Source organism: Ictalurus punctatus, chromosome 4 (assembly GCF_001660625.3).
Source record: "Ictalurus punctatus breed USDA103 chromosome 4, Coco_2.0, whole genome shotgun sequence".
NCBI classification, from domain to species: Eukaryota; Metazoa; Chordata; class Actinopteri; order Siluriformes; family Ictaluridae; genus Ictalurus; species Ictalurus punctatus.
In genome coordinates this window covers 10,424,518-10,447,132 of record NC_071284.1, presented here as the reverse complement: position 1 = coordinate 10,447,132, position 22,615 = coordinate 10,424,518, and the positions used below count along the sequence as shown (strand labels likewise).

The window sequence follows — 22,615 nt, the reverse complement described above, 5'->3', positions numbered from 1 at the left end:
CTCCTCCCAGCACACTAAAATAAGGTTGGTACAAGGAGAGAGTGAGAGAGACTGAAGGGGAGGGGGTCAACCAGTCCTGTTTGCGCAAGAGCGGATTTGACCAAATTCTTAAACTTTCTCTTTTTTCCCCATTTCGAGATTTGGTGCTGTTCTGTGTTTTTAAATAGTGCAATACAAGCGGTGCCAGATTAGAAAAGTGGCAAGAATAATTCAAACTTCAATAAATATTTTTGAAATTATGCATAAATAACATATTACAACTTGGGCATTCGGGTTAGCAGTTTGTTAGCTTGCTTCATGAAATACCACTTGGGTTTACCAAAGAAAACGCAGACATTAAGAAAGTTCTGTAATGGGCCAAAAAGTGGCCCTTGGATCAAGAACTTTAAAACGGAGGCAGTGGGGGCAGTGTGTGTATGTGTGTGGAGGGAGGGGGGTATGAAAACGTATTAAATGCTATAATGGGAGACGGGGAGGCCACAGTGCTGGGATTGCGTAGATCTAAGCCTCTTTTTTTTCTGGGGAGGGAGCTTTTCTTATTCAAAACAGCCCCACAAAAGACTTCCAGTGAGCCTTGCCACATCCCCATCTGACTCGAACCCATTCATCAGCCTGCCGAGCCTATCAATGACATGTCCCCCATCAGGGCTCCTATAAAATCAGCCCCTTTCCCATGAAACATCAGCAAACATTTTGACGGCTCTGGCTTTTCCCCCCTCTGGATTTCTGGAGTCTCTGACCCTCACACCCCCCCCACCCCACCGCTTCAACCCTCACCCCCACCACCTCTCCTCCACTATCACCACCACCTCCACCACCACCACCATCTTCTCTCTCTCTCTCTTACTCTCTTTCTGTATAGCCAGCACATCGTATGCGTCTCAGTGACAGGCAGTGCTCTCGGAGATTCGGAGGGAGCTGAGGAGGGGGAATCCTGCTCGAAGCCATTTTCTCAGAGGAGCCCTGGGGACATTGGATGGGAAGAGGATGCACTGTGGGCTGCTCGAAGAGCCTGATATGGAATCCACAGGTTGGTTCTTGCCGCGCTGCCCCTGGCTTTCGGGATGCTTGGGAGCCTGGGCAGTTTTGGGATTCAAGACTTGGAAATGTTTGACTTCAACCTTACAGTAGAGAAAGTTTTTTTTTTTTTTTTTTTTTAAATAAATTAATTAATAATGAATTAATTTTTTTAAAAGTCCATTTAGTACTTTTATTCTTCAGCAGGACAGCTTGGTGGCCTTAACTTATTAAAGATAAACAGCTGGAGGGCTATTTTCATCTTTTTCATTGCTTCAAAGGATGCATGCTCTTCTCATGCAAACAATTTAATGTCCAACCTTTTGCATCGTAGTGAACTTTTCAGTGGCATTTGGGTCGCTTGGAATTTAAATTCGAGACTTTTGGTTCGTGCTTCTAATTTTGTCAAGCGGTTTGGAGATATTTTTGTGGTGAATGAGTGTAAAAGTCGCGCTGCTTCTCGAGGCCCAGAGCTGCACCTGCTGTATGCACCGAGCTGCATTTATTTTGTCCGCTGTTTAAAAATAGCCTAAGGTGAAAAACCCTGCATTGTTACACAAGTGTTTTTGTTGTTGTTCTTTTTAAATAATAGTGTTGCTATTTTATTGTATGTGATACTGGAAAGGGTGGGCTAATTATTGTTCAATCTAAACGGATCACGCTTTACTTGTTGAATTTAAAGTGTAGATTAGGTCTATTACGAACATATCTCGGTTGTGATTAGGCCTAAAGTTTGTTGTTGTTTTTTTTAAACACGAAATTACCCCAAGACATCTCAGCCTTCTTCTAGGTTCAGTATCAACTGCCTGTTCCTTATATATATATTAAAAAAAAAAAAAACCTAACAGTTTTATTAATGCTAATATTTTATCAAGCCATCTATCCATTCTCTTGTGGGCGTTCCCGATCGTATTCAGTGCCACACAAGACACGATCTTTGATCCGTCTCGCCTTTAGATTGGATTTAATCCAATTATTTAGACCTACTCAAGCTGCGCACTAAACAAACCGTTCAATTACAACAACCTAGCTCCAGGATAACTTTTCATATTAAGACAACTTTTGACAATTAACGTTTCTGCGTATTAAATATAAAATAAAAGGATACATTTCCGAGAACACGTAATTTGTTGTGGTATAATTAAGAAGCCCAACTGCTTGTCGGCAATGTCGCAAATATCTTATAGGGATTGTCTTTGCAACATTTGATTTGCAGTGAAACCATAAAACTTTTTTTAATTAATAAATTGCATGTTATATGCCTAACATTAACATTTCGACCCTTTAACATTTCCAAATGTTAAATAATTGCACTTCCATGTGAAAGTTCAGAGAAAGTTTCTCCAGCAGTCAGCTTTAACCCCGGAACTAGAGTCCTTGCCGACGCGCATCCTTGGCAACCGCTGCTATGGTGATAGTAGTCACGAACCGTGCCGGAAACAGTACAGGCCTAGGTGCTGTGTCCTAAAACGAAAGCCCGTGTACGTGCACAATTTTGAGACAGATGTTCAGAGTGGTATTATGGGGCGTGTGACTCGCTTGACTTGCACCAGCAAAGCGGAACGGTGCAGCGAGGTGACGCTTAGCGCGCGGACACGGTTGAGGTGATAGGCTACTGTGCGCGCGTTTAATTCGGTCCAAACAAAAACAACGAACACAAACAACTATCCCAAAATCCACACAATACAAGCCAGAGCTTCTGCGCATGCGCACTTCGCTATTGCCACGCTAGAGATATTTTCTGAGCTACCTGGTCAAAATATGCTGCCAGTAGGCCTAGTTTTATGCTGGTAGAATTTTCTGACAAGACCATTTTAGACTATTCATTAAAAAACACATGCTACGTGTAGTTTCCTTCTGGAGTTGTGTTTTTTTTTTCTCTCTGATTAAGTTACAGTACAAAATAAATTACTTGTGGACCTAGAAATGTTAGTAAGTGAAGGATAACTTGATAAAGCTGGACAAATTGTTAGAACAGGCATTTATGTGACAAGCAGTGTCCATGGAAGAAACATAGTCCTCTGTCAGATTAATCCAGACTTGATTGTTGTTGTTGTTGTTTGTTGTTAAATTGAAACAAGTTGGACCCTACTTTCATGCATTTCCAGTTAACTCTCCAGGGCTGTTCAAATTGAGCATCATACCTTGCATGAATCTATCTACCTATAACAGATATTCCTTGTTTTTCCACAGAATCTCACAAACTAACTATTGTGTTTTACATCCAACTCTTTTTTTTTTCATCCAGCCCATGTTGCTTCATGTAATGCATTTGACAGTATGACAGTGGGGGGGAAAGCAAGCCTTGTAGCTATAAAAATGGCAGAAAAGTTGACTTTCTCTTTGATGAAAATGAGTTGTGTATATAGAGTGAAAAGAACATTTCCACGTGTGCACTTTTACAGAGAGCTGGATTGAAAGGTGCCTGAATGAAAGCGAGAGCAAACCCTATTCCAGCCACACGTCCCTGGGGAACATGTCCACGGACACGGATAGTAAGCTTCAATTCAATACACAAACTGTTTACAAGCAATCAGTTATTGTACACCCAGGTTTCAGTTTTTTTCTGCTTCAGTTTTTCAAAAGAACAACAGATTTAAAAAAGAAAAAAAAAAGAAGAAAAAGTGGCATGTGAAGATATTTTATGATTTAAATGGATGGATTTAAAATTTAAAACCACAATTTAACCAAATTAAAAATAATATTTTTTTTAATTCCTGAATTGGTTTGTATTTATAATCTGTCAAAGATGAAGAGAAGGAAAATAACCGGGCATCTAAACGTCATTCAACACCTGCAACTTTACAATGGTGAGTTTTCAGTTACTCAGAATTATTCAACACCATTCATTTCCATTATATCATTTTCATGTACTGGACTACTAAAAACTTGGCTGGTACAATATTAAGCATGACACTTAATGAGACAGAGAGAGCTTCATTCACAGCAAAACGCCCAGTGTTGAGTTCATAAACACAGCTGGACATGAATGGACACTGTAACAGTTTCTGCAGCACTGTAGCTCTTGATTTGTCACTGGGGATTTTGCTGTATATTACAGAATTTATATTGTTTACATTCCGGTCCAAAGGTAGGCATAACTGTTTCAGTGACTATTTATTTCCAAAAAAAAACCAACAAACAATCCCTGCAGTATTTATCGCTTTTTTGCTCAGAATTGGTGTTCAGTATGACATCAACTAATTTCTACCAAGATGTTGGGTGTCGGCTTTTAAAAGCGCAATCAGTGATTGAAAAAATAAAACATAGTGGAACGCTCACTCTATTAATTTGTGTAAATCAAAGCGGAGGAGCTCTTGGTGTACTGTACATCAACCCACCAAGCTTTCTTCACCCTTCGCTGTTTATAATATAATATTCTTTATGAAGGTGTCTTATAGGTGTACAAACTTCCTAAGGTATAGGTGGTGTATACGTGACACAACAATACAGAATTAAGTTACGGAGTATAACTGAAATTTTAAAAACTCTTATTGAGAACTGAATAAGGGTTTCTGACCCACGAAGCTGAATAACTAATTAATGAATGTTATCTTAATAAGTAATATCATGTCAATAATATTGTGGTGAATAAATATTCATATTTGCAAGTTTCTACACATTAATCAAAAGCATTTATAATATGGCCTTTGTGTGGTTCAAAAGCCCGAAATGAAAAAGATGTAATTAAATATGACTGACTGTTATTTAGATACAAGATATTTTTTTTTAAACAAAATTTATATTTTACTAAGCAAAGACAACCTCTCAACTTTGCTGTGATGAGTTCTGTATGTTACGCACTGATTTAATACGACATAAAATAATAATAAAATTTTACAATTGCGTCTTGTATTTCTATTGAAATGCAAGAAAAAGTTGTAAAGTACTGTAGTTAATCAAGCTTGAAATACTAGTCAATCAAAACTCGTGAAATTCGTGTCAAAATGATTACAACCTAGTGTGCTTACTGGCTTCGGTTAATGCAAATGAAGCTTTTATTGCTTTAATACAATGTCAGTGTTTTTGAAAGAGTTCCTCAGCAATATCATGCAGCAGAATGTTTGAACCTCTGTGTTGATAAGATGTTTTTCACTAGGTTGGAGGAGAACTATGAGATTGCTGAGGGTGTGTGTGTCCCTCGCAGTGCACTTTACATGCACTATCTAGACTTCTGTGAGAAGCATGGCACTCAGCCTGTCAATGCTGCCAGTTTTGGGAAGGTAAGCTCGCACAAACCAGATATTCTGAGCATTATGGCTGAATTGTGTCATGGGATTATTTCTAAAACATATGCAATACTTGCATCAGTTTCAGACTCTAAATGCATTTAGACGGCTTTAATACATTTATAATAGTACAAGTGTATTACAAGGTGAGGTTGAAGCATATACAATATGCATGTAGCGGAACAGATGAGAGTAAAGGGCCATGCTCAAGCTCTTGGACATTTGTATTAAATTACTACCCTTCAGTAGAATAGCAGAATGTTACTGTCACTGGTGTTTTCCACAAACTAACAATCTAAACCTATAGACATGCTTCCCTTTGTTCCCACAATCTGTCCAAGCACCTCCTTACGTCGGCACCACCTGACATCCCTGCCCCATTCCCCAGCTCCTGTCCGAGGATATTGAAAAAGAGAGGGGGCCTGGATTAATGTGTAATTAAAGGAAATTTGGAAGGGTGAGATGTTGCGGAATGTTAGATCAGTGGCTGAAGCAGCGTGGGGTGTCCTTTAGGAAGGCTTCATTGATTCGAGACAAAAAAGAGAGAGAGAGCTGGGGCTGCCTCCCTGTCTGCTCATTTATCAAGCCGAGCCTGACAGAAACTTCACAGCTTGGCCCCTTTTTTCATCCCACACAATGGAGAGCTCCACTGTTTGCTAAAGTTTCTGCACCGGGAGCTGGACCAAGGAGCCAATCTCATGGACAAAAACAGAACAGAGAGAGAGACAGACGCTCAGAGAGAGACATAGGAAAAGGGAAAAAAAAAAAAGATGGAAAGAAGAGCTGTTGGATATGAATTTTGTGAATGTGACAACTGGCAAGAACTTCAGTGGTCAAACGGAGAGCCGTCTTTCATGCACTGCAATGTCTCCTCCTTTCATGTTGGACATGTCCAGTAGATTTAAGTAAACTGTCTAACCTGTAAGCAGTTTGCAAATGTGAAGGAAGCACAATGTGTGATCTGAAGCAAATGCTTTCTTGTGCCCTGTCCTATATAGATAATAAGGCAGCAGTTCCCTCAGTTAACAACACGAAGGCTGGGAACAAGGGGTCAATCAAAGTAAGTGTAAGCAAACTGACACTGTCTGTGCATTATGTTCTCATATTGTGTGATAATTCTGCTTACTTTTCTTAAGTGATAAATGAATAATTAAACTGCTGTGTCAGTATATTTATTCTGGTGAGTCTTGTGTCTGCCAAGCTGCATTAGTTCTCGCTTATGTTCTCTCTTTCTCAGGTACCACTACTACGGCCTAGCAGTGAAGGAGAGCTCCCAGTATTACGATGTGATGTACTCCAAGAAGGGTGGCGCCTGGGTAAACGAGACGGGCAAGAAAGAGGTTACCAAGCAGACAGTGGCGTATTCACCCCGCTCCAAACTGGGCACTCTTCTGCCAGAATTTCCAAATGTCAAAGACCTAAATCTGCCTGCCATTCTCCCAGAACAGAAGGTAAATAGAGCACTAAAAAAAACTCCAGTGACTATCTTCTTCTTTAGCCAGTTGACACCCCCCCCCCCCCCCCCCCATCTCTTCTCATGCATCCACCCCTCCTGCTTCCCCTTTCATCTGCCCCCTGCACCTTTTCTGGGTCTGGATTTAAACAAGGGCCCAGAGGATTTATATGCTGGGTCCTAGCGAACTCTTAATCTTTCAAGTAGATAATAAGATCTCACACACAACAAAGTACAGACTCTAGCTGTCCTGTTTTAAAAAGGGAGCTGTAATTTTAAATGGTTTACGGCTTGCTGATCTCCAAAGCCACTTTTTATACACCGCATTTGACTAAAATTTGTGGCCAGCATTACTGATGCAAATAGTTGATGTGTCATTTATTTTGTGATTCATCCAAACCTTTACAGCACGTGTTAAGGAGGAATGAGAGGACATATTGATGTGTGAATGGTCATAAATGTAGAACGAAAACACTTTATTTCATTTTCTTGTCAATAAGTATCACTGAAATGACCTCTGTTATTCCCAGGTTTCAACGTTTATCATGATGTACAGAACTCACTGCCAGAGAATACTAGACACCGTCATACGAGCCAATTTCGATGAGGTTTGTGTATCATTTTTTTCTTTTTCATTGGATGAACTGAATATGTCAGGCTTATGAAAGTTATTGACCCCTGTGGTCTTTTCTCACAACCCATTACAGTCTTTAATTGTTTAAGCTGTGTTCCTATAGTGTAGATCAGGTATTAAGAATTTTCCTACTGTGTGTGTGTGTGTGTGTGTGTGTGTGTGTGTGTGTGTGTGTGTGTGTGTGTTTGTAGGTCCAGAGCTTCCTGTTGCATTTTTGGCAAGGCATGCCTCCACACATGCTGCCTGTATTGGGCTCATCCACTGTAGTAAACATTGTAGGGGTGTGTGACTCCATCTTATACAAAGCCATTTCAGGAGTCCTCATGCCCACAGTCCTGCAGGCCCTGCCTGATAGGTGAGTGTTTGCTCCCTATCCTATCCTGCTAGTAGATAAAAAAAATTAAAAAAAAGATTGTATTAGGTCCCACCACTATTCTCCTTTATCTCTTTATAGGAAATGTTGACTTCTTAACTACTCTAACTCTTCTGAAGTTCAGAATGTTGTTCTTTGACTGAAAACATTATCCTGATGTGGATTTAATAAAACAAAAATGGTATAATATAACATTTTGCTATAACATATTTATATACAGTACTGTGCAAAAGTTTTAGGCACCCTATGTTATAGATTTTATAACATTATCAAGTCAGTACAAAAAACATTTTAGATTCCCAAACATTAGATTTCTAGCATAAAATTAAACGTGACAGAAAATATTTGTATGTCATTAAAGAAAGCAGCATATTATGTAAGAAACATTTTTCAGACAAAAAAACACAATGAAGGCTGCTGGGTTTTGCTGCAAAAATAAGAAGCAAGTGCGACAGTCAAAGTCTCCAGAAGAACCGTGGCTGGTTCTGCAAGATGCTCAATAAAACTTGCAGCTCATTTCCTTATAAAACTGCAAAAATTGTACCAGAGGCTATTGTTTTTATATTCTTATTTTTATTATTTTGTCACACCAAATATTGACTTTGTTTAATTTACTACTATTTACTGCTCTTTAGGGTATTTCTTTATTTATTCATTTAAATGTAGAAACATTTAATTTCATTATTCTGAAGGCATCTTTGCTCTACAGCATTTCTTTGCATGTGCCTAAAACTTTTGCACAGTACTGTATGTTCATATATTTTCATTAATCAGCGATAAATTACCCTACCGATGTAAGAGCCACATAGAGGTCGGTCACGTGAAGAGACGACGATGAGGCTCATGTTTAAATACCTCGTGATGTTTACCTCAGATGTGTTATGCGGCTGATTCTGATTATCAAACACATTTTCTGCCGTACCATTATAATTCTTTGAAATTCTTGATTATAAATGTAGAGATAAGCAGGGAATCAGGTTGTTAGAATGAAAACTTTAAATGCAGTTTTCATACTTTTCACTTGTAGGAATAACCAGTATTTCAAATGCTCATGAGTGAGATATGCACAGAAAGGAAGCAAATTTTCATTCACTATATACAGTATAGTAGAAAATGTCCATGTGAAGAGACATTTTTAATCATCACAAATATTTTTATTCACCATAGTTTTATATCATCACAAAAAGTATGTTTACTTAGACACCTTGCTCTAATTTCCTTTTTTTCTCTTTTTCGTATCTATTACTTACTTTCCCTCCAAAGGAAATTACATCACTATATTTAGTTACATAATTCCTTCTTAATAATTAACTGTACGAGTATTTCATTTTTTTAAATCCCTGTTTGAATGGTCCATGCAGCCTGACTCAGGTCATCAGGAAATTTGCTAAGCAGCTTGATGAGTGGTTGAGGGTGGCGCTACATGATCTACCTGAAAACCTGCGCAACATCAAGTTTGAGTGTAAGTCTCGTCTTATCTACATTTATATTGCGTATGGACTGTGCAGTTAACTCACTATCTCAAAGCAGTGTGAAAGATATGAATTTTTTTCAGTGTCAAGAAGATTCTCCCAGATCCTCAAGCGGCAAACGTCATTAAATCATCTTTGTCAGGTGAGACAAAATTCCTGTGAATAATATGAATATAATATGTTTTAGTGTTTTCTCTTATGAAATGTGTCTTCCCACATGTACCTTTACAGTTAGTCAGGTAGTTCCAAAAAAAGAAATGAATTCCATGATGTTAAATGAAATGTGGTGTGCTTAGAATTACATCCAAACAGCAGAGTTTTGTGATAACACTCTGGATTGGTGTGAGTGAGTGATTGGTGGGGGTTAAAAATTACTAAGAGGATCCAATGCTGATGATCAGAGGATATAGAAGAGGCAGTTATAAAAGCAGAAAGATGATTATTAGTGAATATTCATATCACTTCAGATAAGAAAATGCAAACATTTGATTGGGATTGTTACTTTTAATAATAAAGGAACGTGTAAAACACAGCCCATTAAATTATTTGTTGGTATAAGTATTATTCTTTCTTTATTCTGCACTAAGGGTGTCCAAATTCTTTCACTGAACTGCATTTTGTTCACACTTCTATACCTGTAGGCATCACGGACCGTGATCCACAGTGCAGATATTACCTTTCAGATGCTGGAGGACTGGAGGAATGTAGATCTGAACAGCATCACTAAGCAGACACTTTACACGATGGAGGACTCGCGGGAGGACCAGAGACGACTCATAATCCAATGTGAGTGACTGACTGAACTACTCGTAGAATGACAAAAACCTGCTAGAGAGGGCAGGAAAGAGTTGGGGGAAAGGCCTGTCTTTAATGTAAGTAAATTGTAGAAACAGCTTGTTTTCTTCAGTGGAGTTTTAAAAAATCAAGTATATAGTAGAAAAGAGCAATGCAGTGATGTAAAACTAAATACAAAGGCTCAGGGCTCACTGAGCTTTGCCCAATGTAAGTGATATTTTGATCTTTTTTTTTTTTTTTTTTTTTACGGCTACTCTGACTTAACAAATGAGTCATCTCTCCTGCTCATTTAACACTTAGCTAGAAACTGAAGTTGATATGAATTTATTCATAGTGATTAACAGTGAATTGTTAGTATCTGTATAATATCAGTATTGTGCTCCTGGGCAAGGTTTACATTTTGATGTTTGATGTCAGTCTGATGTCACTCAGTAGCTGTAGTAGGTACCCAGAGCTGAATCATTCCCACGGTCATGAGAGGCAGTCTTTAATTATAGCCACTGAGAGGTTAACCGAGCTTACCCTCACACTTTAACACCCAGGGAGAATTTCAGACTCATTTCAGTGGCGAGCCACAAATGACTGATAAGATCAAAGGTCAGAAATTGGCTCTTGCCACTGCATCAGTGTTCAGAATTGTATTAAGGGGCATAATATGTTCATTCATGGTAGGTTAATGCCAACAGAGTTTGAATATGTTTACTTATATATATATATATATATATATATATATATATATAAACCTTGATCTTCAGGTTCTTTGTTTTTAAAAAATCCATTTATTTCGAGTTTTCGTGTTTTAGGAAGGACATGCAGTAAACTGCATGGCATTTCCTGCTGTGCTTGTATAAGCACCTCTTTGGACTATGAATCACTGTCGATGGATAATTAGCATTTACAGAGCATGTGTAACTCAGAAATTTTAATTCTACTTTACGTTTAGTCTCTCTCGTCCTGTTTTTCCTTACTCAGTGTATCAGGAATTTGACCGGCTGCTGGAGGATCAGTCCCCCATTGAAGCGTACATCGAGTGGCTGGACTCTATGGTGGACAGATGCGTTGTGCGGGTCAGTTCAGCTTTTATGTCTTTACTGTTGGCTGAAACATCAGCTCACCTATTTACAAATCATTTTTCTTATTCTTCTGCATGTTTAATCATTTGTTGGGAAAATTAGAAACAACATATTATTCAAAATTCAGGCTTTTTCATGGTTTTCTGTGTTATTTTTCTCTGTTTCTAAGTACTTTCACATGAATGTGAATTATTTTTTATTTTTTTTTTTTTATATAAAGTCTTTCATAAATATACTGCAGGTGTCCATCTTAACAACAGTGCTGCTGAAATGTGAAGCGTCTATCTAAATGTCAGCCCCATTATGACATGCTTATGGTGGGCCAATTGTGCTGCAATTCCCTAACTTAATGATGTCTTCATGGCCCCTTTTGCACCCGTTATATAGCAGATATAGTGTTGTAAAAATCTGGTCGCCTTGGGAACATCCACTAACCAGCAGACAATAGTTGAATGGGAAGGCGTGTCCCCAGGGGAAAATCAAATAGTTGACTTGTTGACATGTTTTTCGTTCCTGTGGGGTTAGACCCCAGCATGGACGCTAAGGTTAAGGCCCTTGTGCTCCTCCCCCAAAGTCTTTCTCATGGTAATATTCCTTTAGGTGGCGGGGAAGAGACCCGGATCCCTGAAGAAGGTTGCTCAGCAGTTTCTTCTCATGTGGTCCTGTTTTGGGACAAGAGTGATCCGGGACATGACGCTGCACAGCGCCCCCAGCTTTGGTGAGTCATGATATCCTATTACAGTCACATTAGGGTGCGACCCCCATGTGATAGATATTTGAATGCCAGAATGTCATGTGCTCATCTCAGGACTCTTATTCACACTGTACTCATACTGAACATGAGCCTGTCAGCACAATTAATGCTGTTTTTCTGTTACTTTTCTACAGTTGTATTCTGTAATTTATAATCTCACTATCTGGTGTCATGCAGAATAGAATGACTCTTTTTTGTGTGTGTGTCTCGAAATATTTATATTTTAAATTAGACTAAATTAAAACGAATTACAATATAACATTTTTATTTTTCACGTGGCTTTAATTTACCGGTTCACTTAAATTTGTATTATTTTACTTTGCACTCATTTCTAGTCTAGTATGACCTGAGGTCTATTCCTCTGTATTTATTCTCAAGAGATTTCTCACAGTCCAAATCCCAAAGCTTCACACCAACATGGCTGCCGTGCTAACTCTTGGCTAAAAGCAGCTCTGTGTCTATTGCAAAATAGCTGAAAGACGGACTATAAGTAGAGGCGAAGACCCCCTCCTCTTTAGCTCTGTCTGTGAATATCAAAGACACAGCTGGTTGCAGTGTTTTGATAATGCAGCTCTCCGTACAAAACAGCTAATTAACAAAGGCTAACCCCCCTCCGCAAGTGTTTCCTCCTGCTTCCCATTTTATGAGTGGGCAGTATTTGCGCCTGGTGCTCTGAATAGCCACGGGGTTTATAATGCACACACTGACTGGACTTACTTGTACAATGTGAGGATTGTGTCATGCTCTTTTAAAATTGTCCCCCCCCTTTTGTTATGAGTGAGGGCTTTTACATTATATTTGCACCAGCAACTCTAAAAAGTGTGTGGTTTATGCCTAATCTGTAATCATAGTTCGTAATCTGTATTCATTAGAGGGTCTAACAAAAGCCTAACCAAGTGTACGTTTCTTTACAACTAAGAAATAAGCTGGGTATAAGCACAGAATATAGCGCATTGTGATAAAGTGTATATGCCTTTGTCCTGTATGTGCAGGCTCATTCCACCTGATTCATCTGATGTTTGATGACTATGTGCTGTACCTGCTGGAGTCACTGCACTGCCAGGAAAGAGCCAATGAGCTGATGAGGGCAATGAAGGGAGAGGGAACTACAGGTGAGTCAAAGGATATGTACTGTCAGTTATCACGCCTTATATTCCAATGCATCTCTTTTAAGAAACAAATAAGCATGGTAAATTAACATAACGTATGTTTGCCTCGCCCCTCTGGGGTTGGGGGTTCGATTCCAGCCTCTGCTCTGTGTGCGCGGAGTTTGCATGTTCTTCCCGTGCTTCAAGGGTTTCCTCCAGGTACTCCGGTTTCCTCCCCCAGTCCAAAGACATGCGTTGTTGGATGATCGGCATCTCAAAATTGTCCATATTGTGTGAATGCGTGTGTGAGTGTAGGCGATTGTGCCCTGCGATGGGTTGGCACCCTGTCCAGGGTGTCCCCAGCCTTGTGCCCTGAGTACCCTGGGATAGGCTCCAGGCTCCCTGTGACCCTCTGTGGCATAAGCAGTACAGAAAATGAATGGATGAATGCAAAGCTAAAACAATGTCGATAAGTCAAAATGTGGTTTACTGAGAGCACAAGCGACAATAGCACGTAATAAATAGTATAGGACCATAACTATCATATGTTAGTCATTAAAAGATGACCGTGATTAACACTGTGTGTTGGGACAGTGGTGGACAAATCAGTACTTTGGGCAGCTGGGACAAGTAGATTTTGCGTCTCAGCTATTAGTTGTTCGTTTATGCAGTTATCCAATCAGCCAATCACGTCACAGCAGTGCAATGCATAAAACCATGCAGATACAGGTCAAAAAAGCTTTTCCCATGGCATTGATATTAGCTCCAGACAGTATTTCAGAAACATTCGGTAGATTTTACACAGAATGATGTGGAAAAAAAACAAAACAACTATGGTGGATCAATAAAGGTGCATCTTGTTTGTAGTTGCTCAGTGGACAAGCATCAAGCAGAAAAATAAAAAGTCCTACTCCTTTTTGTGTTAAAGAACACATTATATTGTTTGAATGAACATTATGGGATTACAAGGTTACAAAATGAAGCATGTCATGTACATGGCTTTCTGTTTGTTCATGCAGTTATCCAGTCAGTCAGTCATGTGGCAGACCAGGTGATGTTTTTCCAATCTTCAGCTGTCCAGTTACAATGAGCCTGTGCCCAGTGTAGCCTCAGGTTCCTGTTCTTGGCTGATAGGAATGGTACTCAATATGGTGTTCCGCTGTTGTAGCCCATCCACCTCAATATTCGGCGTGTTGTCCGTTCCGAGTTGCTTTTCTGCTCACCACGGTTTTAAAGAGTGGTTATTTGAGTTACCGTAGCCTTCCTATCAGCGCAATCCATTCTGGCCATTCTCCTCTGTCCTCTCTCATCAATAAAGCATTTCTACCCATAGAACCACCGCTCACTGGGTGTTTTTTCTCTCTCGCACCATTCTGTGTAAACTCTACCGAATATTGTGCATGAAAATCCCAGGAAATAAACCAACATCAGTGCCATGGGAAAAGCTTTTTTTGCCCTTTATCTTCATGATTTTATGCATTGCACTGCTGCCACATGATTGACTGATTGGATAATTGCATGAATGGCCAGGCGTACAGGCCTTCCTAAAACAAAGTAGTGGGTAAGTGTATGTTATGTATTGAGGTTTCCACTGCTGTTTTTCTACAGGAGACAGTAGTGAGGATATGATGGTAACCGAGAGCGCCTCCGTATCCCCTGAACCCTACTCTCCTCCGAAGTTGGTGCCTTCAGTGGGAGCAGTAACCACCAGTACCCCAACTTCAGCCCCATCCCCAGAATACAACAGTGTGTCTGTTACCTCAGGTATGTAAGTGTTCAAAAACCTCCAGTTAATATGTAATCATTGCAATATGAAAGGTTTCCTCTATCATTTATGTAATTTAAATGAGGTCCAAGGGAGAAACGTGTGTTTGTATATGTGTGTATTATACTAGGAGCTCTTCAGTCATATACATGGTCCCTTACATACACAGTGACCACGTCAGGAGGCAGTCCCCCTGATGGAGGATCCCAGCTGTCCTGCATGCGTAGCAGCGCCCCAGTGCACCCTACCTCGTCTGCACACCGGATGCAAGTTTACCCCTACAGAGACGAGCATAGGTGAGTCCATCACAAGAGAAACAGCAGAACGGTTCCAATAATCCTGATTTTATGGGCTAATGTTTATTTTTTTTCATGCTCTTTCTCTCAGCTACACGGGCAGCTACAACTACAGCAGCTACACAAACCAGCATCATCATGCCATCCAGAGCCAATATCAGAGTCTGCCCCATGATGCAGGCCTCCCCACCCCACTGCACTATTCTTCTTACCACCGTTCCTCTGCACAGGTCAGCCGTCCACCAGGACTCACTCGTTTACTCTAAATCAGCTCAGATACACCAACAATATAAAATCTCTTTCTAACATTTCTTAACATCTGCCAAGTTCAGGCTTTGTTCGGACCAATATACATCTTTATGCAACTGTAATGAATTCCACTGTTTCATAATAGTTGTGTGTTCCTATTCATTGAAATGGTAATGGCAGTGTATTCCACTCCTGCCTGTTTAATAGCATCTTACAAGGCCTGTAACTCAGACAGGAATGCTAATATGAATAAGAATGGTGAATGACACACTATGGTCATTAGCATGTGAAATGCTGAACTGTGTGTAATGCAGTAAGGTCTGTAGTAATGGACCACTTACCCTGTGAATGAACTCGTAGTCATTTCAGTCCAAAGTTGACGTATTGTCCCTTTTTTCAGGAATGCTTCTGTGCAAACAATTAGAAATAAAATTTTCATTTGGTGGTACTGCAAAAAGAATTCTGTGCATTCGCCACCAAACGTAATAAGAACATGTGCATCCAAGGTAAATAAATGATAAGTGCATTTTGTGTATTACTTCATGCAGAAACCGGCTACAAATGACAAATGAGGATATGTAGAAATTGCACTTTTATCAAACTGAAAGTGGCTAGCAGTGGTTAAATGTAACTGCGCATAGAAAGGAAAGAGACTTCTAGGTTGGTGGCATCGTATATTGTAAGCCAAAGCAGACACAGCAATAGTAATTTCCTGTCAAGAGATCTTTGACCCAGCCTCAGTGCTGCCGAAGCAGCCGGGGGTGAATCGCTCTCTCCACAGCGGATGCAGACACTGACAGGTGGCCTGGTCACAGCTCTGACAGCCCCCCACTCAACACCCCTCTACCCAACACTCAATAGCTGCCTCACAGAGCCCCAGCCAGCAAGCGGCAAACCAGACCGAGCACGCCTTTATTAAAATATTGTTATTCAATGGCCTCTTTTCTCTGCACGAACAAGAGGTCACTAAGCCTCATATCTTGGTCTCTGACCCCGGCTGACTTTCTTTTTCCATGCTGCAGTACTTCATAATGGTATTGACTGTGGACTGTTTCTATTTAGAGAGGAGAGAGCTTTTTATTTCCACGTTTCCTCCGTGTGCTTAAAACAGGCACAATGTCTGATCTTTGTCTGAGTGGATGTACTCAATAGGAAGTGATTTAGATGACACAAATGGAACATTATGCTGTTTTTTTATTTGAAGGCAGATGTTTGAGAAGCACACATCTTGACATGTATGATTTTGATTTTGTTTATGATCACTTGAGTTACCCATGGCAACAAAAATGTATGTAGAGCCCCTTAACAGTGTCCCTGCTGAAACACTATTTCCTTAAACTTAACTGCATAAATTGTGAAATTGTATTGTTTTTGGAAATAAACATGACATGAAATATACAAGGAATAAAACACTTCAGGATGTTCTATTGTTGCTAAAATATTCAAACACCTTGTTGATTAATTTCTATGAAGTCCTGAAGTTTTTCAGTCCTCTTATACAACAGCATTTGCCAGCAATTGCATTCTTTTATTTTGTTTATACAATATAGTTTAATATTGTAGAACATTTGCAAAGCAAGTTAAGAGTTTCTCTCTCTTGAACTCAGAGCTTCTCTTTGTTTATTAGAAAAATAAAAGAGAAAACGCAAAGCCCTCGATCCTGAAGACTTTCCCATTTCAGACTTAAAGTTATAGCGTTACCTCTGACTGAATTCCCGATACGAGAGATTCCTTACAACAATGCTACATTCATATTTTCTTTTACAACTTCAACATATCAATGATTACACAAAAACATCTGTTTGTCATGCCAAGACCATGTGCAGGTTGTTACTATAGAAGCAATAACATATTAAAGCTACTGTTATAGAAAATTATTTACATTGTCTGACCAATCATAAACGAACATATATTTATGTAACTTTTATATATTTTAGAACTTCTATAGGTTTTATTATCTCCTTAATATCTCTTTATTTCTCAAACTGATATAAAATTGAGTTAATCCTGGTCATGACTAAATGAATTGGTACATACAGGTGCATCTCAAAAAATTTGAATATCGTGGAAAAGTTCATTTTTTTCCGTAATTTAATTAAAAACGTGGAACTTTCGTATATTCTAGATTCATTACACATAAAGTGAAATATTTCAAGCCTTTTTTACATTTTAATCTTGATTACAGCTTACAGCTCATGGAAATGAGATACTGGAAAAATCCAGTATCTCAAAAATAGTAGAATAAAGAATTTATAATACAGAAAAATTGACCTGAGAAGAGCTCTAATCAGCTAATTAAAACACCATTTGACTAAAAACACCGTTGCTCAGTGGTCCAAAGTCCTCTTTCCAGATGAAAGTAAATTTTGCATTTCATTTGGAAATCAAGGTCCCAGAGTCTGGAGGAAGAGTGGAGAGGCACAGAATCCAAGTTGTTTGAAGTCCAATGTGAAGTTTCCACAGTCAGTGATGATTTGAGGTGCCATGTCATCTGTTGGTGTTGGTCCACTGTGTTTTCTCAAGTCGAGAGTCAATGCAGCGTCTACCAGGAGGTTTTAGATCACTTCAGGCTTCCATCTGCTGACAAGCTTTATGGAGATGCTGATTTCCTTTTCCAGCAGGACTTAGCACCTGCCCACAGTGCCAAAACTACCAGTAACTGATTTGCTGAGCATGGTATTACTGTGCTTAATTGGCCAGCCGACTCGCCTGACCTGAACCCCATAGAGAATCTATGAGAGACAACAGACCCAACTATACAGACAAGCTGAAGGCCGCTATCAAAGCAGCCTGGGCTTCCAGAACACCTCAGCAGTGGTGTTGCCTTCATGCCACCCGATTGCCTTCACCTGATTGCCTTCATGCCACGCCGCATTGATGCAGTAATTCATGCAAAAGGATTAAAGCCCCGACCAAGTATCGAGTGCATAAATTAACATACTTTTCAGAAGCTCGATATTTCTGTATTATAATGTGATACTCGCTTTTTTATTTCCATGAGCTATAAGCCATAATCAACAAGATTAAAACAAAAAAAAAGGCGTGAAATATTTCACTTAATGTGTAATGAATCTAGAATATATGAAAGTTCCCCTTTCTGAATTAAATTACGGGTGAAAAATGAACTTTTCCACAATATAATTTTTTTTGTTGTTGAGATGCTCCTATAATATTACAGAAGAAATGTTACTTTAACTTGTTCTCTTGGCCAGATATCTTAAAATACAGTAGTTTTCAGTAACCAAAAAATGCTTACAATGATTATATAACATTACATGTAACAGATATATAACAGACCTTGATAAGCATAATGACTAGACAGTAATCATGTGTCTTTGAATTTTGAGACTTTTTGTGATCTTTTTTTTTGTATGCAGTTATGGAAAATGCATGACTGCAGTATGCACACACACACACACACACACACACCTTGATTGTTTTTTTTCCCCCCTCTTCACTTCTTTAGTACTCATTGAACAGCCCGATGTCCCGCATGGAGCCATGTCTGATGGGTGGTGCTCCTCGGCTGCATGCGACCCCGATGACCCCCCGCTGGCCAGATGTTCCCTCAGCCAACAGCTACTCCAGCACTCCTATGCACTCAACACGCTATGCCTCTACAGGGGACATGTACTCCTCTTTGACACCACGCAGAAACTCTGAATATGAGCATGCACAACACTTTCCTGGCTTTGCCTATATTAGTGGAGAAGCTACTACAGGGTGGGCCAAATAGCCAAATGTTTATCCAATCTTTATAAGAAATATCCCCAGAGACATGTGGAGTGCATCAGCATATGTGTGAAGAAAGGAAGAACTCCAGCAAGGCTAAGGAACACCCAGCATAATCCTCCCAACATATGTGCCCATGGAGGACTGAGAGGGATTTCAGAAACCAAGTGTGTGTCAGAGGGCGTCTACTGTGCCAAACTGACTCTTTCTCACCAAGCAGAATCATTGTGCCGTGATGACAGTGCAGGTCTAGCCTACGTGTGCCTTTTCATTATCCTTAAATTCTTGATTTTCATTCCTTCTCCAAACAATGTTGGATTGTGGCCTAGTATTATTCTGAAAGTATGCATCTAACATGCCTCTGTCCTGCTGCTTGACGTCAAAGCAGCTCTTTAACAACACTAAAGATTTTATTATCTCACTGCGTATCTGCATTAGCCGTTGTGCTGACTGCTTTCCTGCATTTTATGGCTCATGCTTTGCAGTGAACGAATCCGAAAGCAAAAACTGTCAAAGGCCTCTTGGCCCATTGCCATGATATGGACGTCAAAGGAAGGGAGTTTACTGCTGAAGTTAATTACATCTATTATCAAATTGCTGATTGTATACGTGAATATGGGGTTCTGACGATTTCACAGTGAAGTGTTTTGAATGCTGTGCGTCAGCAGTTTTGCGCTGTTCTTCGTGTTACAGGCCCTGTTGCTGTCACTGTGGGAGAGCTTAACTCTAAACATTTTCCTTAGTAACATGGTGTCCTTTGGCTTTGTTTATATATGTTTATAAAGTAAATTGCATTTTTTTATTTTTAGAAAAGTGTTAACTTAGATTTGTGTGTTTTTAAATACACTCAAAGGTACCGTGGACCTATTACCCTATGGGTAGAAATAAAAAAGGAAAGAATATCAAAATGTAACATTTATCTTTAGCCACTTTCTTTGTAAATATAAGCTCTCAATAACTTCTGTGGTGACAGCTGTTACCGTGTAAATGATATATGTGGAATTATTTGTTACCACATAAACAATTTTTAAAACCCAATATCAAGTGTGATCATTTGCTTATTTAATAGATGAGTGATTTGTACTTGTATTTTACATATACTTTTGATTTCGTTCTTTTAATTATGATTTAACTGCCATTTTCCCCTGACCCTACTAGTTCAATTCAGGTAACTGATAAATCTTTTACGCTATATTTCTCCCCAGTGTGTAAAATGATTCGGGTGTAGCTTGCCATGAGTCATGCTGGAGCGACATTTTGCAGACCTCTAGTCTGCCTCTTCTGTTGCATGTTTCTGATTAGAAAAATCCCAGACCTTTTCAAATTCTCTGAACAGCATCCCCCACTCCTGTTCACTCAGAAATGAGCTCAAGCACAGAACCAATCCAGCCACATTGTGGAACATGAAGAAAGTCCCAAGAAGCTTACTTGATTGTTTAGGGGTTAGCAGTATTACAGATTAACACACTATTCTCTTAGGCACTCAAGCGTTCTGAAGGATTTCTACTTGCAATGTTTTCTGGACTTCAAATCCACTATTGAGTTCTACATAGAGGGTTTCCTCAAAAGTACAAACTGAAGAAGCCTTAATTGTTAATGGTACACATTGTAAAGATGCAAGAAAATAAAATACTTAATGTACTTTTTACTGCAGTCACCAAACTATTTATTTTAATTTTATTGACATTTTACTAAAGCATACAGTACAACATATTTTTGGACAATATATGCATTCATGCATTAATTTTACATTAGTAAATCTATACCTGAAGTGGGATAAACTGCATATGTGATAAGGTTGATGGGCTGATCACATAGTAAGCTACAGTGCCCTCCACTAATATTAGCACCCTTGGCAAATATGAGCAAGGTAGGCTGTAAACAATGGACTTTATTGTTCAAACTTTTGATCTTTTATTTAAAAAAATTCACAAAAATACTCTGCTCTCATGGATATCAAACAATTTCTAACAAAACGTAGATTTATATAAAAAAATTATCTTTGTTAAATATGTGTGCAACAATTACTGGCATCTTTTAATCAGTAATTTGTCCAAACTCCCTTTGCCAAATAACAGCTCTGAGTCTTCAATAATACCTGATGAGGTTGGAGAATACATGTCAAGGGATATGAGAAAATTCATCCATACAAAATCTCTCCAGATCCTTCAAATTACGAGGCTCACGCTGGTGGACTCTCCTCTTCAGTTCACCGCACAGGTTTTCTATGGGTTTGAAGTCAGGGGACTGGGATGGCTATGGCAGGACCTTGATTTTGTCAGGTCCTGGTCAGTAAACCATTTTTGTGTTGATTTTGATGTGTTTTGGATCATTGTCCTGCTGGAAGATCTAACCATGCCCATTTTTAGCTTTCTGGCAGAGGCAGTCAGGTTTTAGTATCTGTTGATTTGATAGAGTGCATGATGCCATGTATCCTAATAAAATGTCCAGTTCCTCTGGCAGAAAAACAGCCCCAAAACATTAAAGTCACCACCATATTTAACCGTGAGCATGAGGTATATTTCCATATGGATGGGGCACCGCTAGGGTTTCTGGTAATTTGTACTCCAGGCCCCAAGCCCCCACCCCCAATTATCTTTTCTTATTGGCACATGTAAAAAAAAAAAAAAAAAAATCATCATCAATAAGCATAACAATTATTGCATATTCAATAAGAGACAATAAAGAACTAAATTTGAACCGTTTGTTAAATTAACTGAAATTATGCATTTATAACGATATACAAATAACTATATATACAGTACAAATAATTAACACCATTGTATTCTCTCTCTAATACACAGACTCCATAGAAACTCTGTCTGGATGTCTTTATAAGCGGTCGACTTGTAATTTCTCATTCCCCAAGTACCAAGAACAATTAACTTTACTATTATTATTATTATTATTATTATTATTATTCATTGAGTGAATAATAAGTTTCACACACCAGCAGCTCCAGAAAGAAATGTGGAAATGAGCTAAAACAGTGACAGGATCACTGAATCAGTGAGTTGAACTCGAGAATCAAATCGGTTCTATTCGGGAGTGAATCACTCAGTCTGGTTTTATCAAGGGGATTCTCCAATTCGTTGAAATGAACCGACTCAAACAAACGATTCACTCACGAATCGGACACCGTTACAACACTTCTCTCATAAACTCACTAAGGAAAATTAAAGCAGATTTATATGATTACATTCAATTTCGTTCGATTCCTCTCAGAAATCTTTTGCAAGGCTTCAGAAAGCTTGTTTTATTGTCGCTTGGTGATTTTCCGTCCTTTTACTATTTGATGTTTATTATAAAAGCTTCATACGGGCTAGCTTCAGAATCATAGCACAAAATAAGGAACATAAATCACCTTATTTATTTGAAAAACTGGGTGTTGTCACTGTTTGTAGTAATACCAGACAGATAAAATAAATAACTTTTCTAACTAGGCTAGTTTGGTGTCCCTAGCCATGGGTTTAGCTGCTACAGAGCCATGCAACTTACATTATCTTTCCTTATGCTCTGCTCATATCATGTTCATGTAAACTGGAACTCATATAGACATTTACATACCTTGTTTTCACAATCAGCCTCAGACGATGTTATTGTTTCAGTTTCAACCCCTTTACTGGTTAAAAAAAAAAAAATCACACTGACTGTGTGAGCTAGTGTTTGTCAGAATCGAGATCTG

At 39.0% G+C, this 22,615-nt stretch overlaps 1 protein-coding gene across 4 annotated transcripts; it reads left to right on the top strand.

Annotated features, from left to right (window-relative positions):
• The first annotated feature begins 417 nt into the window (after positions 1 to 417).
• On the top strand, positions 418 to 20,100 carry rfx4 (regulatory factor X, 4). 4 transcript variants are annotated; one of them, XM_047154888.2, is made up of 18 exons: positions 418 to 1,030; positions 3,423 to 3,512; positions 3,767 to 3,827; positions 5,117 to 5,240; positions 6,245 to 6,306; positions 6,484 to 6,697; positions 7,230 to 7,307; positions 7,525 to 7,688; positions 9,068 to 9,168; positions 9,262 to 9,320; positions 9,820 to 9,964; positions 10,946 to 11,040; positions 11,647 to 11,764; positions 12,793 to 12,912; positions 14,500 to 14,652; positions 14,784 to 14,949; positions 15,041 to 15,179; positions 18,665 to 20,100. In XM_047154888.2, the coding sequence occupies exons 1-18, from the start codon at positions 988 to 990 to the stop codon at positions 18,932 to 18,934; spliced, it is 2,202 nt and encodes a 733-aa protein (XP_047010844.1). In that variant the 5' UTR covers positions 418 to 987; the 3' UTR covers positions 18,935 to 20,100. The 4 variants fall into 4 exon arrangements, with proteins under 4 accessions (XP_047010844.1, XP_017320682.1, XP_017320681.1 ...); XM_017465193.3 differs by having other exon boundaries at positions 14,497 to 14,652; positions 14,823 to 14,949; positions 18,665 to 20,099; XM_017465192.3 differs by having other exon boundaries at positions 419 to 1,030; positions 14,497 to 14,652; positions 18,665 to 20,098.
• Positions 20,101 to 22,615: the final 2,515 nt, after the last annotated feature.